General features: G+C 35.7%; 4 protein-coding genes across 4 annotated transcripts; 2 read left to right on the forward strand and 2 right to left on the reverse strand.

The window, feature by feature from the left end:
* Positions 1–2,338: 2,338 nt before the first annotated feature.
* Positions 2,339–4,897, forward strand: LOC106297300 (4-substituted benzoates-glutamate ligase GH3.12-like). Its single transcript, XM_013733574.1, has 4 exons — positions 2,339–2,627; positions 2,735–2,836; positions 3,162–3,946; positions 4,224–4,897. Exons 1-4 carry the CDS (start codon positions 2,347–2,349, stop codon positions 4,799–4,801), a joined length of 1,746 nt encoding a protein of 581 aa, XP_013589028.1. The 5' UTR covers positions 2,339–2,346; the 3' UTR covers positions 4,802–4,897.
* Positions 4,898–6,272: 1,375 nt separating this feature from the next.
* On the forward strand, positions 6,273–6,837 carry LOC106328976 (gamma-gliadin). The gene is given in 2 exon segments (XM_013767533.1): positions 6,273–6,665; positions 6,667–6,837. Coding segments are annotated over 2 exon segments (564 nt in total).
* Positions 6,838–7,534: 697 nt separating this feature from the next.
* Positions 7,535–9,584, reverse strand: LOC106342503 (beta carbonic anhydrase 5, chloroplastic). The gene is made up of 9 exons (XM_013781460.1): positions 9,397–9,584; positions 9,244–9,311; positions 8,932–9,099; positions 8,803–8,851; positions 8,584–8,697; positions 8,454–8,507; positions 8,240–8,319; positions 8,034–8,139; positions 7,535–7,951 (listed from the first exon to the last, which is right to left on the reverse strand). Exons 1-9 carry the CDS (start codon positions 9,466–9,468, stop codon positions 7,751–7,753), a joined length of 912 nt encoding a protein of 303 aa, XP_013636914.1. The 5' UTR covers positions 9,469–9,584; the 3' UTR covers positions 7,535–7,750.
* A 2,264-nt stretch (positions 9,585–11,848) lies between these two features.
* LOC106324325 lies at positions 11,849–14,800 on the reverse strand. The gene is made up of 11 exons (XM_013762315.1): positions 14,532–14,800; positions 14,389–14,432; positions 13,923–14,003; positions 13,635–13,742; positions 13,268–13,359; positions 13,063–13,137; positions 12,911–12,980; positions 12,595–12,696; positions 12,381–12,489; positions 12,232–12,294; positions 11,849–12,144 (listed from the first exon to the last, which is right to left on the reverse strand). The coding sequence occupies exons 1-11, from the start codon at positions 14,725–14,727 to the stop codon at positions 12,026–12,028; spliced, it is 1,059 nt and encodes a 352-aa protein (XP_013617769.1). The 5' UTR covers positions 14,728–14,800; the 3' UTR covers positions 11,849–12,025.
* Between the last annotated feature and the right edge of the window lie 310 nt (positions 14,801–15,110).

Consider the following 15,110-nt stretch of genomic DNA (forward strand, 5'->3'; position numbering starts at 1 on the left):
TTTTTTATATATATATATATATATATATATATATATATATATATATATATATATATATATTTATGCTGGTTGAGCTCCGGAGATCCTCTTTTCTCTGGTAAAAATAATAATTGTTTTTACGGTGTTGTATTTCATTATATTTAGTAGATTCATCTTATAGTTTCTTTTATATTATTTTTAGTATCAATATATGTAATATATAATCTAGATGAGTTTTTAGATGTAATTTGATAAAATAACATCAAAATGTTAAGAAAAAAATACAAAGAAATCGCACTGTGAATAAATATAAACAAAATAATGATGTGTTTATGTGTATATAAATTTCATATGATAATTATTAGTTTATGATTTTAATGGTATCATATATTTGTCAATGATTTTTCAAAACTTTATTATCTTATTGAATTGTATTATATTTTGAAATGGTCCAATTTGAAACAAAAAAGAATTTATTAATTTGTTGCAGTTGTTAATTTATCAAGTATTAATTTATAAGTTTCTATTGTATAACTCATCAAATGACTTTTCTGGTTAATTTTTTTTTAACGTCCTTTTCTGGTTAATTATACAGAAATAATATCCAAAGTGTATAATGTTACTTTTTTCAAAAAAAAAAAGTATATAATGTTACTAGAGTATAGACCAATAAGCGCTTCTGCAATGTTTGTAAGATATTCATTTGAAAAAATGTTGGTAAAATATTAGTTGTAAAAATACTGCAGTAAAGTGAACTATTTAAAAGATTCAAAACAGTTAGGCACTAAATGATATATATACTTATACTAGTATATTGGATCTAGCACGAAAATCCACAAATATGATCAATGACTGATTTTCACAGGAAACTAAACAAAGACTAACTATATGAATATATCGTCGAGTAGACAGCTTTTATGCAGCTAAGTCAAGAGCGGTTAATATGTATTTGTGATTAGAAAAAGGTTATCCTTGAATGCAACGTCGGCAATTAAAATTTGTAAAACTAGAAATTAAAAACAGAAATCATGTGTTGTTGATCCAAATATGTCAGGAATATCAATGGCGATGTGCAGGAAACGTTGCGTTGACTATGTATTGCTTCACTCAGTGTGATTTTTACTTCCAATTCCCAACGACGACTAAAGCTACTGTTATCTGTATATATGAATCATATAATAGGGATATATGTATAGTACCAAATGTATATAATGTATAGACCAACAAGCTTACGCAATGTTTGCAAAATATTAGTTGTACAATATACAGTACATGAGCTGTATAAATTAACCAGAAAAGTCAACTATCTAAAGATAATGCTATTGTTATGAGATTCCCGGGACCACGAGATCGCTTACAATATACATGAATGTTGTATAAATTATATTTTACATTTTATTATGTAAAGAACTTGTTACACAAGTAATATAATTTATATAAATAAGCGTATAGGACTAAATACTAATGAATCATTTGAAAGAAATATTGTACTAATAAACTTGTCCTAGTATTCCAGCTCGAACACATGTTCAATCAAACCGAAATTGATCAGGTCCATCAAAAGATTCTATTGCAACGAACATAAGAGAAAGAGATAGTTTACCCTTATAGCAACGGCACGATCGATCGTCCGGCATGACCCGAATAGTCTGGCACTCTTGCTGTCTGATCGAACCAAATTATAGACCAAGAGATTGTCAAAATTAATAGTTAGCATACTATTATTTTGAGGAGACGTATAATAATATAAATTTTCACATCAGAAATTTTACTGAGGCATAACTAATATATAAAAACTTTAAACCAATCTAATTATTGTCACTTGATTTTAATTGGAAAGCTTATAAAACTTATCATGGTATTAGAGCTCAATCCATACAGTTCAATCTGAGCCACATCAATAAGAAAACTTTGGTAGTATAATTCTTTTAATGTATATATTCATTAGTCTTGCAGGCTTATTTATACAAACTACGTAAATAGTTGTATCATAAGAATTTTTCATTAATCATGCTCTAAGTTATTTAAAAAATAATAAATATAATAGGAAATATAACTTATACATAAATGCTATATTTCTTAACAACTAATTAAATGTGAATAGTTGTATCCATCGGACAGATCCTTACAAGACAATAAATGTATCAAACCTGATTATAATCTTAAAAAATTTGTGTAATCAAAATATAAAATTCAGTATATTTGATACACATACACGAGAAGAGCGCTGCAAACTAAAATAATACACCATGAACTCCTCGCTAAATCATTTGGGTTATTTTAAGGTCCACTATTATTTTTTCTTGATTATATAAGAAACAAAGAAACAAGCGTTGATTCACAGATCGCCTTGCACAAAGTCAAAACATGAATACTCTCACTGACAAAGATGTTGCCATGTCGCTTCTTGAGGATTTAACGTCCAATGTGAAGCAAATACAAGATGAAGTATTAGAAGAGATACTAAGATGTGATGCAAACACTGAGTACCTTCAAAGTTTTCTCCATGGGAGTGCTGATAAAGAGCTGTTCAAGAAGAATGTACCGGTAGGGACCTATGAAGATTTCAAGCCTTACATCGAGCGTGTCGTCAACGGAGAGCCATCTGGTCTCGTTTCCGGCAGGCCTCTTACTGGATTCGTGCTATCGTATGTACCCTAGCTTTTGTTTTTGGATATAATGTCATTCTCTAGAAATTTTTCTTTTCTTAAAAAAAATAATTATCATACGTTTCATTGTGGTGTGGCTTGTGTAGGTCTGGAACGTCAAGCGGGAAACAGAAGTTAATACCTATGAACGACAAATACTTGGAGAACACAAAATTATTAACTGATTTTCGGTCCATCGTATTATCCAAGTAATTAATCACTCTTTCCATTCTTGAAAAATATATTTTCTATGTTTTATTTTATTTCATAAAGATGGACCAAATGCTGATATTTGGTAAGTTGTGTATACCTTTTTTTCTTTTTTAAATAATAGTTACTAAAATGTATGATAAAAATAGATAATAAATTTATTTATAAAATTTTATTATAATGATGACAAAAAAATATTTATTATTTTTTTAAAAAAATACATAAATACATCTTTAAGAAATGGGGAGAGTAAATAATAATCTAAAAGGGTTTTTAACCGTATTGTTTGTATGCAACTTATAAAGATCTCTTTTGGTTTTGTAGGCATGTCGATGGTCACAACCAAGGAAAATCGCTGAAGCTCCTCTTCACCGGGCCATCCTCCATGACTCTATCTGGTTTGCCAGCTTCTTACGCTAGTACATTTTTCTTTAAAAGCGATTATTTTAAGAACCCACCATCATTTTGGGACACTTCGTTCACAACTCCCGGTGAAGTTATATATTGTCCCGACACGAAGCAGAGTTTATACTGTCAACTTCTTTGTGGTCTTGTCATGAGAGATGAAGTTACTGGAATCGGTGCTGTGTTCGCTTCTATCTTTGTCCAAGGAATGATTTTCCTTGAAAAAACTTGGAAAGACATGTGCAGTAACATACGGTCAGGTCAGCTCAGTGACTGGATCACCGACCTCGGATGCAGAGAATCTGTTTCTAAGATACTTGGAGGACCTAATCCTCAATTGGCAGACCAAATCCAAGACATATGCAGCCAAAAATCATGGAAAGGTATAATCCCACAGCTTTGGCCTAACACCAAATTTGTCGAGGGTGTTATTACAGGACAGATGGCTCAATATGTTCCAGCGTTGGAGTTTTACGTCGATGATCAGTTGCCTCTATATTCCCCAGCGTATTCCTCTTCTGAATCTCCGTTCGCGGTAAATATGAATCCTCTATGCAAACCACAAGATATATCCTACACATTTATTCCCAACATGTCATACTTCGAGTTTCTACCGATTGATGAGGGAAATGATGACGCAATTGTGGATCTTGTGGACGTCAAGTTAGGTAGCTACTACGAACTCGTAGTCACCACTTATTCAGGTGAGTTATACTACTACGTACTCTTACAAAATAAATGATATACTCTCTCAGGTTTCTTTTTAATTGTCACTGTAGAGTAAATTTTTAGTTTCAAAATAAATATCTTTTTAGAATTTCAATACAAAATATATATTTAAACATATAAAAAATTAAATATTTTCTTTTCTTAATATGTGTGGACAAATTTAAAACATCAACTAAAATTAAACTGAGAAAGTATAAATTATCTATTTCTTGTTATATTTTTCTTATTAATTATTTTATTCTTTTGAATTAGGTTTACACAGGTGTAAAGTGGGTGATGTTCTCCAGGTGACTGGGTTTTATAATAGCGCACCACAGTTTAAATTCGTACGCAGACAAAATGTGGTCATAAGTGTATATTTGGAGGCCACAACTGAAGAAGAGCTTTTAAAAGCAGTGAAACGTGCTACAGAAGTCATTGAATCTTCAAATATAATGCTGAGGGATTTCACATGCTATCCTCATATCGCTGACACTCCAGGTCACTATGTTCTTTATTGGGAACTCAAAGGCAACAACTATGATGGCATCAGTGAGCTTGATCCTGATATGATGGTGGAATGCTGCTCGGTAATCGAAGAATCACTCAATGCTCTTTACAGGAAATTTAGGAGCAAGGAGAAAACTATTGGAGCGTTGGAGATAAGGGTTGTTCAACCAGGAACGTTTGACTCTCTCATGGAATATTTCATTGCTCAAGGTGCTACTTTGACTCAATACAAGACACCGAGATGCATAAAATCTCCCGAGGCCTTACAAGTTCTTGAAAGCAAGGTTGTTTCTCGTTTTTCGGGCGAGAAATTACCTCATGTGGACTCTGTTCTGTGTTAACGGATGATCAACTTCTATATTTTCATAATAATCACTTTGTTGCACATCGTTTATAATAAAATCTGCCGAAAAATGTGGATATGTTGTATTAATCTTTGTTTCACTTGAATGTTTTATGACTGCTCAATTTGTATTTTCCAATCACTTGAATAAAGAAATTTCTTCCCTTTATACTATAAAGCCGACCCACAAGAAAAGATATTAGCGAATGGTTAAATTTTTCTTGATTGATATTTAATAATCTAAAGAGGTTTAATTGCTAGAAAAAGAAGCATTGTATTTGAAGTGAAACATCCAAACTTAAAAAGTGAGGAAACGCAACGACACAATAATCATATCCATATAGTTTAGTAATGATCAATATACATGAAACAAAACTTTGAATGTTAGATTTCTAATTCCAGATCCAAAACAGTTAGGCACTAAGAGATTTATACTATATATTTAAACTAATATAGATCTAGCACCAAAATCCACAAATATGATCAATGACTGTTAAACACAGGAAACTAAACAAAAGACCAGAGACTTAATTATATGAATTATTATTCGAGCTGACAGCTTGTATGAAGCTAGGTTAAGAGTTGTTAACACGTACCATGTCTTTGTGATTAACAAAAAAGAAACTTATCATTGGATGCAGAGTGGGAAATTAAAAATTGCAAAACAAGAAATTAAAAACGGAAAGCATGTGTTGTTGGTTGATCCAAAATCTGTCACGGATATTAATGGCGCTGTGCAGGTACGTTGCGTTAACTATGTACTGTTTCACTCAATGTGATATATTCACTCCTAATTCCATGTGTTAATGAAGAATACAAATGTGTTATAGTATTACAAACATGTTCCTAATGGATAGAAATAGTAGTGTGATGGAGTTTTTACCCAAAGGGTGGCTTAAGCTTGCAGGAGTTGGCCAGCTTGTGTACCAATGGGTAGCTAATTGGTCAAGAATAAGACATGAAGGCACATGGCATGATCCGGTCGGGGAAACCTGTCAGTTTCTTGACATGGGATAAGTGATGTATGTCGTCGATCTACATGAACTCTTTGATCGGATACAATGAGACTTATTTTGGGGAGTGGGCGAGAAGCGTTTTGGTTAAGTTTTAACAATAGAAAGAAGCAGATCGTGGAACACAGCCACGGTTATGTAAGACTAGATGTATGACATGGATGTTTGATGAAAAATAATACAATTATGCATGGTCAAAACTCAATTTTACATCTTATGGATTTGTTGATACAAAGTAGTATATTCAAACCAATAGCAACAACATGGTAACAATATTACCAGTTTCCTATTTTTAATGATGAAACCATTAAAAAGAAAAAAACCAGTCAAATGAAATGACATTGTACTCGTTATCTCTTTTGAGTTTGCTCCTATTTAACCCCCATACCATTAGAGAATAAACAATCAAACAAAACACACACAACAGTTAATTGAATAACTTTTGTTTCTAACACAATGGCCTCATCTAGATTCTTTTTAGTAGCTGCTTCTCTTCTCATGGCAATCATGTTCTCTGCCATGATCACTTCAAGCCGCGCCACAAAACAGCTTACCAAGAAACAAACATTAAAACCGAAGTTTTTTGGACAGCCTTTCCCCAAACCCGGTCTTCCTCAGTTTCCAAGACCCGGCGGTTTCCCAACAAATCCAATGCCATTCCCTCAATTCCCTAAACCCGGTTTTCCTCAACTCCCAGGGCAAGGTTTCCCAAAGAACCCCATGCCTTTCCCTCAATTCCCAAAACCCGGTTTTCCTCAATTCCCCGGTTTTGGTTTCCCAAAATTCCCTCAGTTTCCAAAACCCGGTTCACCTTCTTTCCCTCCAGCAACGCCAACCATCTCCACTCCGCCCTCTATCCCGGTTACTCCAACTTTGAGCAATTGAAACTTCTCCTCCAAGCTTATATAATTCAAATATTGTAACTGTTGTAACTATACTCTTCCTCATGTGTGAAGGATTCTATCATCAACATAAGCTAACTGAATATGGATTGGTGGCTTTAAGATGTGATGAGTATTGACTGTATCCCCTAGACTATATTTGCGAAGTGATTTTGCCACATGTTTTTTCTATAATTAATTTCACAAAACAAATATGACATGACTACTGAAATTGATGACATGGCTTATGAAAAAATATGACATGAATAATTTCATTTAATGTTGATTTATATTTTTGGTAAACTTATTAGAATATGGTAATAATTCATATATTACATTTAATATTGATATTTCTTTTTGGCAAACTTTTATAAATATGGTAATAGCTCATATATCATCTATAAAATAAATATATTCATATAACATTTCAAATTTCAAAATATTATTATTTTTGTATAAATATACAATTTTTACTACGAAAGCTTTCAAAAATTTCTACAATTTTTTAAAAATTTAAATATCTAATCATAAGATCATTAGTTTTTTATATACCTACAAAATTTATAAATATTGTTTAGGCTAATTTTTTGATAATTATACAATTGTATATCATTTTTATTAGTTTTATACAAATTGATTTAATATATATCAAATCTATATTAAATATTAGTAAGAAAATAGTAAAATCTATAATATTTAATAAATTTTATTTTTAAATATAAGTTAGATTAAAAAAATTTTTACTACACAGAAAAACACCTAGTTTGTACTATATAATAAGTAAATGATAAAATGCAACTATATAATAACGGTTTTGAGTGTTGACGGGTATGCCTCTGATCCCACTACAATGGACAATTTTTTTTTAAAAAACATGAATTCACAAACAATAAGTCTCTGAAGGGATCTCCCAAAGTTTAAACCTCAGTGAGAGGTAGCATTACCAAAATGATCTTTTCAACACACAACTGCAGCAAATTAAACAGACAAGATGATTCCATTCCAAGAAAGTGTTCTCTGATGTCTATGAAGATAAGAGATGGTCATTAGTCATCACCAAACAGACAGGTTTTTAACAGCAATCCCACTGCCTTCTTTCTTGCATCTGCTTCCTTCATAATCAACGGTCCATTTTTCAAATGTACAGTTTACAAAATCATAGTACCCACCATGGAGGGACAGTGATCCTTTCCGCACTTTCTCTTCTATCCATGGATAACCAAGCAGTCTTTCTAAGGAATGGTTTATCGATGTCTGCATACATTCTGTATTAGTTCATCCAATCTACAGAAGATACATATAAGCTACACTGTTTAACAACAAAAAAAAACATCACCTTTTCACAATGTTGACACTGATGATCAAAATGGAGGTTTGAAGCAACAGCTTTTGTGCTTTCCTTTGCCTTTTTCCCCACAATTACCCAGTTATGTATGAAACTTCTGCTTACACGAAAATTCAATATGGCAAAAATCAACAATTGAGAAATGTTTTTTTTTCTTTTTTCCAGAAGAGTGATTAAAATAGCTGATCAAAAGAAACCTGGAATCTACTTCTTCCATGCCCATTAAAGCTTGAATTCCTCCACAGCGGCTATGACCAATTACTAAGATGTTCTCCACCTACAAGTTTGATATATCAATCACAGAGACAAAACAATTATAATGATTCAACATATAAAATGTGACAGATGCACATGTTTTACTAAAAGGGAGTGTATGTATCTCTATACAACTGTGAGAGATAAGAAACATACTTCAAGAGCATTCACAGAGAACTGGAGAGCAGCTTTTGTCTCAGTAGGTCCAGACTGCAACATGCAAATGCAATTAGATCAAATGTGAAAGAAAAAAATGTGGCGGTCTGCACTGCACTAGATTGTGTACCTCATAAGGAGGTACTAAATTTGCAATGTTCCGAACAGTGAATGCTTCACCAGGCTGAAATCCCAGGACGGCTGATGGACAGACCCTAGAGTCTGCACAAGCAATCACCAGAAACTGTTGCTCAAAGTGTTAGCAACAAATACATTTCTCCAGGCAACTTTTAAACCACAGAAGATATCTCAAGGCAATCCATGAACAGTAAAAAAAATTTAAAGCTACCTTTGGAGCTTGAGCATCTGCTAGTTTTTTGTAGTGTTCTAAGTTATCCCTGTTCAAATGAGTATATCATCATTGGATGGGAGAAGGTAACAGAAAGCCAACTGAAGATATAGTTTCACCTCCACTTACATGTACTTGAGCTTCTTGAAGGCGAGGAACCGCTGTTTTATGTCGTCAAACACATCAGTGTTATTATTAAAATTATCAGTTGTAGCCTCATAAGTGCGGTCATTAGCTTCCTGAGTCAGTCCAGGTGTCTTTCCTGACGCCATCATTTGCAAGTTGACAGCTTTTTTCCTGCAAACACCACAAACGAACCTAAACCTGTGAGAATCTGAATATTAACAGAACATCTCCACATGGGTTTTGCAGTTTCAAGCATCACAAAACCAATGTCCTAATCCCAAACTGAAAATTCACTGACTAAATCACGGAAATTACCTGAAAGAAACGGGAATCCTCAACTGGGTTTTCTCAAAGTCCTTTACTTTGTCCTTGGAGACGAAGATCTGAATCAAAATCCGACAGGATACACAAACCCACGATTAGATTCCGACGAAGGAAGAGAGAGAAAAAGGAGAGACTTTGACACACCGATTGTCGGGTTTGGAGATTGAGGAGAGACGTGGAAGAAGAAGAAAGATCATGGAAGATAGAAGATGCCATGAGGTAATTCGAATCTGGGACAACAAGGGACAAAGCATCTGAAGAGCATTCATTTTGAGAGAGAGAAGAGGGCGTTGACGTGGATGCAGCATTGCTCCAACAAAGACGGAGAAACCAAAGTTTTTTTTGTGTCGTGTCAGCTTTTTAAGTCAAAATGCATTAATTTTTTTTTTCCGTCAAGGAAGATTCATTGATAATATATGGTTGAACAACCATAATAATATAGACTTACAAACCAGCAGAGAGGTCAAGAAGGCCACCATCACAAAAAAACTCCAAAAGAACCTATAAACAAAAAGGATCAAAAGAGACAACGCCACTAGACAGCTAATTAGAGGAATCTGCTTTCATTAACAAAGAGTTCGAATAGCCAATCCGGATGTCCTCTGGCTACGTACGAATTTACCAATCCAAGCTTGGTAACACTTTGGGCAATGAAATATGCGGCTCTATTGGCTTCTCTAGTGACCACCTCCAACTTCCATTCTTCTATCCCTTCTAATTCCCTTCCAATGCACCCGCTTTGAAATAGGAAGGAAGGCCAAGCTTCAGGTCGCATTGCTGCTCTAAAGAGTTCACTAAAATCTCCTGCAAAGGTTACTCTTGTCTGTCTTTGGCTACTCATGCTTTCCATAGCCCACAAGACCACAGTCAACTTTGCTTCTTCCTTGTTCCTGCAACCAGAAAATGCTCTTCTACTATGACATAAGACTACCCCTCTCTCGTTTCTTAGAACCCATCCTCCTCCAACAAGACCAATTGATCTATCGTACTCAACTCCAATATTGCACTTATTCCATCCCTGTTCTGGAGGAGTCCAATTTTTCTTGGTGGTTGTCTTGATTGGATTTTCTTTTCTTTGCCATTCTTCCTCTACCGTCTGAGCCGCAAACCACTCATCCGCGTCTTGCGTTGCTTTTTGGACTAGGTCAGTCGCACTGAAGCATCTCCCTTGGAAGTTAACTTCATTCCTCCTTTTCCAGAGGTGCCATAAAATCCAGGGCCACTTTCTTTTCCGATCAGCGTCCACCCTCCTGTTATCGTTCAAGGCGAGCAAGGAATTGAAGTTTGCATATACAGAGTCTGGGTCATAACCTCCTCGCGGGTGAGGAATATTTGAGTTGGCCCAGACCAGCCTTGCAAAGCTACAATCAAAAAGCAAATGATTTATTGATTCCACTTCCGCTCCACAGGTTTGACATCTCTTGTCAATCTTCATTCCTCTCTTGGTGATCAAGTCAGCTGTAGGGAGAGCATCACTAATCGATTTCCAGATGAAGACTTTTATTTTTGGAACCGTTTGTAGCTTCCACGTTCTTTCTTTCAACACATTAAGAGAGGGCATCATGTTGATTTCGGGTAAGTTAGTCTCTGTTTTTTCTTTTGAAGCAAGCCAATATGCCGACTTAACCGTAAACAGACCGCTTTTATTGAATTTCCAGGAGAAGAAGTCTGGTCTATCTGCTACCGGTTGATTCTGCAACAAGAGTTGTACATCTCCCGGAACGAAAATCTCAGAGAGATGCAGTACATTCCACCTTTTTGTTACCGGATCAATGAGTGAGCTTGCCATTAAGTTGACGTCAAAGGTTAAGTTTTTTTTCCATGGAGCTCTCATTCCCTCCACTGGATCAGCAACCCATTTGTGAAGCCAAACTCGCGTGTTCTCTCCATTTCCCACTCTGTGCTGCAGTCCTTTTTGCAACAGATCTCTTCCAAACAGCAAGCTCCTCCACGTGTATGATGGTCTCTCCCCCAGAGCCGCTGATAGGAACTCTCCATCAGTGAAGTATCTGCTTTTAAGGACACGTGCTAGTAAACATTGCGGTTTGTGTAAGATTTTCCATGCTTGCTTCGCTAGTAATGCTTGATTGAAGCATTCTAAGTCCTTGAAACCCATCCCGCCTAGCTGCTTGGGGAGACACATTTTTTCCCATGAGACCCAATGAACCTTGCTTTTGTGCGAATCTGCTCCCCACCAAAAGTTAGCCATCATACTGTTGAGCTTCATGATGATCGTTTTTGGCAAACGGAAACAGGACATTGGGAAGACTGGGATTCCTCCTGCTGATGATTTCAAGAGGACTTCCTTACCTCCTTGTGATAGGTGTTGAAGATACCATCCTTCTAGTTTGCCTTGTGTTTGCTCTTTTATGTAGGTTAGAAGATCTACTTTCGAGCCTGAGAAACACTCCGGCAACCCTAAATACTTACTTGCTCCGCCCTGTTTGGTGATCCCCAAGGTGTTTTGAATCGCCAATTTCTCTGTTTCTGGTACATTATCTCCAAAGGAAATGGAAGACTTTTGAAGGTTTATGTTCTGTCCCGTGGCATCACCGTAGAACTTCAAAATGCATTAATTACATTGATGGAGAATTGATTAAGGATTAAACATGATTCATAATTTGACTTAAACATAGGGTGGTAATAAAATGTTACATATAAATACATCACTCACAATCTCACATAGCTTCTTCATAACTGGCACACAGACAGCATGATAAACAGTCTAGTTTAGTTTGGTTCACTGGTTTTAGAATCAGCATACAAAGGTTTCTCAAGCATAACCGAATTGGCTAGAAGAAACAAGTTGTTCCTCCCTGTGCTTCTGAACAAGTGCTTCCAGCTTCTTTGCCTTCTCTTCTCCATCTTTGAAATGCACTCTTCTTCCATGTCCTTTTTATACAAAAATCCCAATCAGAATACAAACTCTCCATTAAAGTAGAGTAGATAATACAGGACATATAGTGAAAAAGCACTAACCCGGTATCACCCAATTGAAATCCAGCTTGATGAGTCTTTCTACGTTCTCGAGCTGGAGAGGCACTGCCAGAAACCAACAATGATTATCATTTGTAAACAGATATATTCAAAAACATTTACCCAAAGAAGTTCAATAGATTGGTGTTTACATGAACAATGGTTGTACATCTCTATAATGCTCATTCCAGATTCGTACATAGTTAGATGGTCTCCAGTGAATAATGCCTTGAGAGGTTTATGGAACAAGCACACTGATCCCTGTAATTTTGTAGAATAGCAAGATCATAGTGAAATTCCTTTTTAACAAAAATTGAGCATTAGTTTTTTTTTTTATATATGTTATTGCAGGTTGGACAGACTTACTTCAGTGTGACCAGGAGTGTGTATAAGCTCGACATCTTCGTAGAGTCTCCATGGTCCACTTCCTTCCAGCTTTAACTCCACATCAGTGGTCGAAGGTTGGACCTAGCAAAGTAGCAAGATCCCACTACTGTCACTAAAGCTGGATTTAATAACGAAATTGTTTCTCTAGCCAGTTTCCTCACATTCATCCAAACACATAATCAGCCAGATAACTTTGTAGCTCTGCAAGCTTTTTCTAAGAGGATCTAGAGGCTGAAGATCTTATCAAGTTGGAAAAAACTTTAACAAGAGGGGAGCGATAAATTCAAGTACATACATCTTCAGAATGTAGAATTCTGGTACACTTGAATCGATCTGCCCATTTCTTGTGATCCGCAACATCATCCCTGAACAATGAAGTAGCTTAAGAGAGATTATAAGAGAAAACATGGATTTTTTTTTAATTTATTTTGGTGTTATCAAGTCTACCTGTGTGTCAAAAACATGTAGCGAACACCACCCATCTTCTCAATCTTCCCAGCAAGTTTCTCTATGTACCTGGGACTGCAGCACACATCAAAGCGTGAAAGTATCAGTTGTGTGAAGTTAATTTACAAACCAAATTATGTCAGGAAAAACATTGCATCCACAATGTATAAGAATCCATGATGCCTTTGCGGACGTATATATATACCTATCAACAAGTATATTCCCCTCATGATGAAGTATCAAGTAGGAAGTTGCTCCGAAAGATTTCTTGGAATGAAACCCACAATGAAAAACCCCCTGAGCATAACACAAATCTCGAAACTAATCAGCCTCAGCGAAAGCAGAAAGCCAAAGAGAAGGCAACATCTAAGAACAGTGTAGTATTGAAGTGTGAGTTCTCAGTGCAGCTGAATCAGTTAAGAACTTAAGATTATTGTATCCACAGCTACTTAAAACATGGAGACAAGCTCTTCCAAAATATTTTCGAGGTATTACAGTTATCTAATCAGAGTTAGTTAACTTGCTAATGATCATCATAAGAAAAAAAGAAAGCTTAAGGAATGAGAAAGTACAGGCAGTTTGTCTTGGTCCAATGTAAGTGGAAAGGTCTCTTGAGCTTCCCGTATGTCAGTAGGTGGAGTTTCAGTGCGGATAGATCCAGTCGGACAAGATAATAAAGCCTGAAAAAAACCATGAGTAATCAGGACAACCTCATCAAATTTAGTTCAAAAGTCATCTAAAATGGAAAATTTAAATCATAAGGAAATTATGAGTCCATGAGATTTTAGAAAATATTTTCACAGACAACACAGTACATGAGATATATCTTTAAGTTCAGCTTATATTGAAAGAAAAAGAACCTGAAGAGCGTTCAGCCTTTCTTCCTTACAGGTTGGTTGTTTAACAACAGCAGACATGTTGTCCACTCTGTTGAATACTTCCTGTGAAGACAAAGCATTTAAAACGCCAATGAAGTGGCTGAACAAATGTAAAGGTATAAGTGAAATCTGTTCACGTAGCTGCTTGGGATTTGCCAACAAACTACTATAACTCAAACATTCTAACATTGTGATCCAAAGTAATAACTGTGATTATATCAAACCATATTGTACACGTTATTAGCAGCTCCTCACAATGACAAGATCAAGACTTACGAATGCCCACATCGAAAGATATCCAACAACTTCTTAAAACTACCAATCTAACTGACCAAAATACTTAAATCATGACAAGTCCATGGCACTGTTCATCACTTTTCATAGTACCACCAAAGGACCATCCACAAGTACGGACCTTTTCACAAGTTTCGAAGAAAAAAGAACTTACCGGCACCATCCAACGACAAGTATCGCAATCAATACAGGTACTGTCTGCGAAAGCCAATTGAGAGAGAGAGAGAGAGAGAGTGTGTGTCATTGATCTCTCTTTGTGTCGATTAGCAGCCAACAAAAGAAACAAACTTTACTTACCAACATAAATATCCCCTTCTACGTTCTGAGTGCGCCGTCTAGAGTTCCCATAGCTACTCACTTGAGCTGCTCTAATAGATCCAAAAGCTCTCCTTCCCGTTAAAACCAAAGAGGAAACTTTCGATTGAAAGATCGGTTCTTTTGATCGAGAGTGACACAAGAACGACGAAATCGCGCAGGAAGAAGCACAAGCCATTACTGGCGTTTCCTCTCGCTCCTCTGATCTTAGCTAAAAGTGTAGAAAGAGACGTAGACGCAACGCTTACTTCATCTCCAACTTCACAGTGTAGAAAATATTATTTAAATCTAACTTTGACTGGAGACGACGACCCGGTTTAATTAACTATTGATTTATTTTGGTTTGTTTATATTCAAACCGGTCTCTAATTGAACCACGATACGACACGTGCAAGCTTCAGGTCTATTCTTTGATTCGGTTTTGTTTATGATTAAACCGGTCTATAATTGAACCACGATACGACACGTGTAAGCTTCTTCCTCATCCGTGCCAGGTCTCTCTCTCTCCCAATCTCCATCTCTGATCAGATAACGAATCTGAATCACAATAGATCTAACCTT

The sequence above is a fragment of the Brassica oleracea genome, chromosome C1 (assembly GCF_000695525.1).
Source record: "Brassica oleracea var. oleracea cultivar TO1000 chromosome C1, BOL, whole genome shotgun sequence".
In the NCBI taxonomy this organism is placed as follows: Eukaryota; Viridiplantae; Streptophyta; class Magnoliopsida; order Brassicales; family Brassicaceae; genus Brassica; species Brassica oleracea.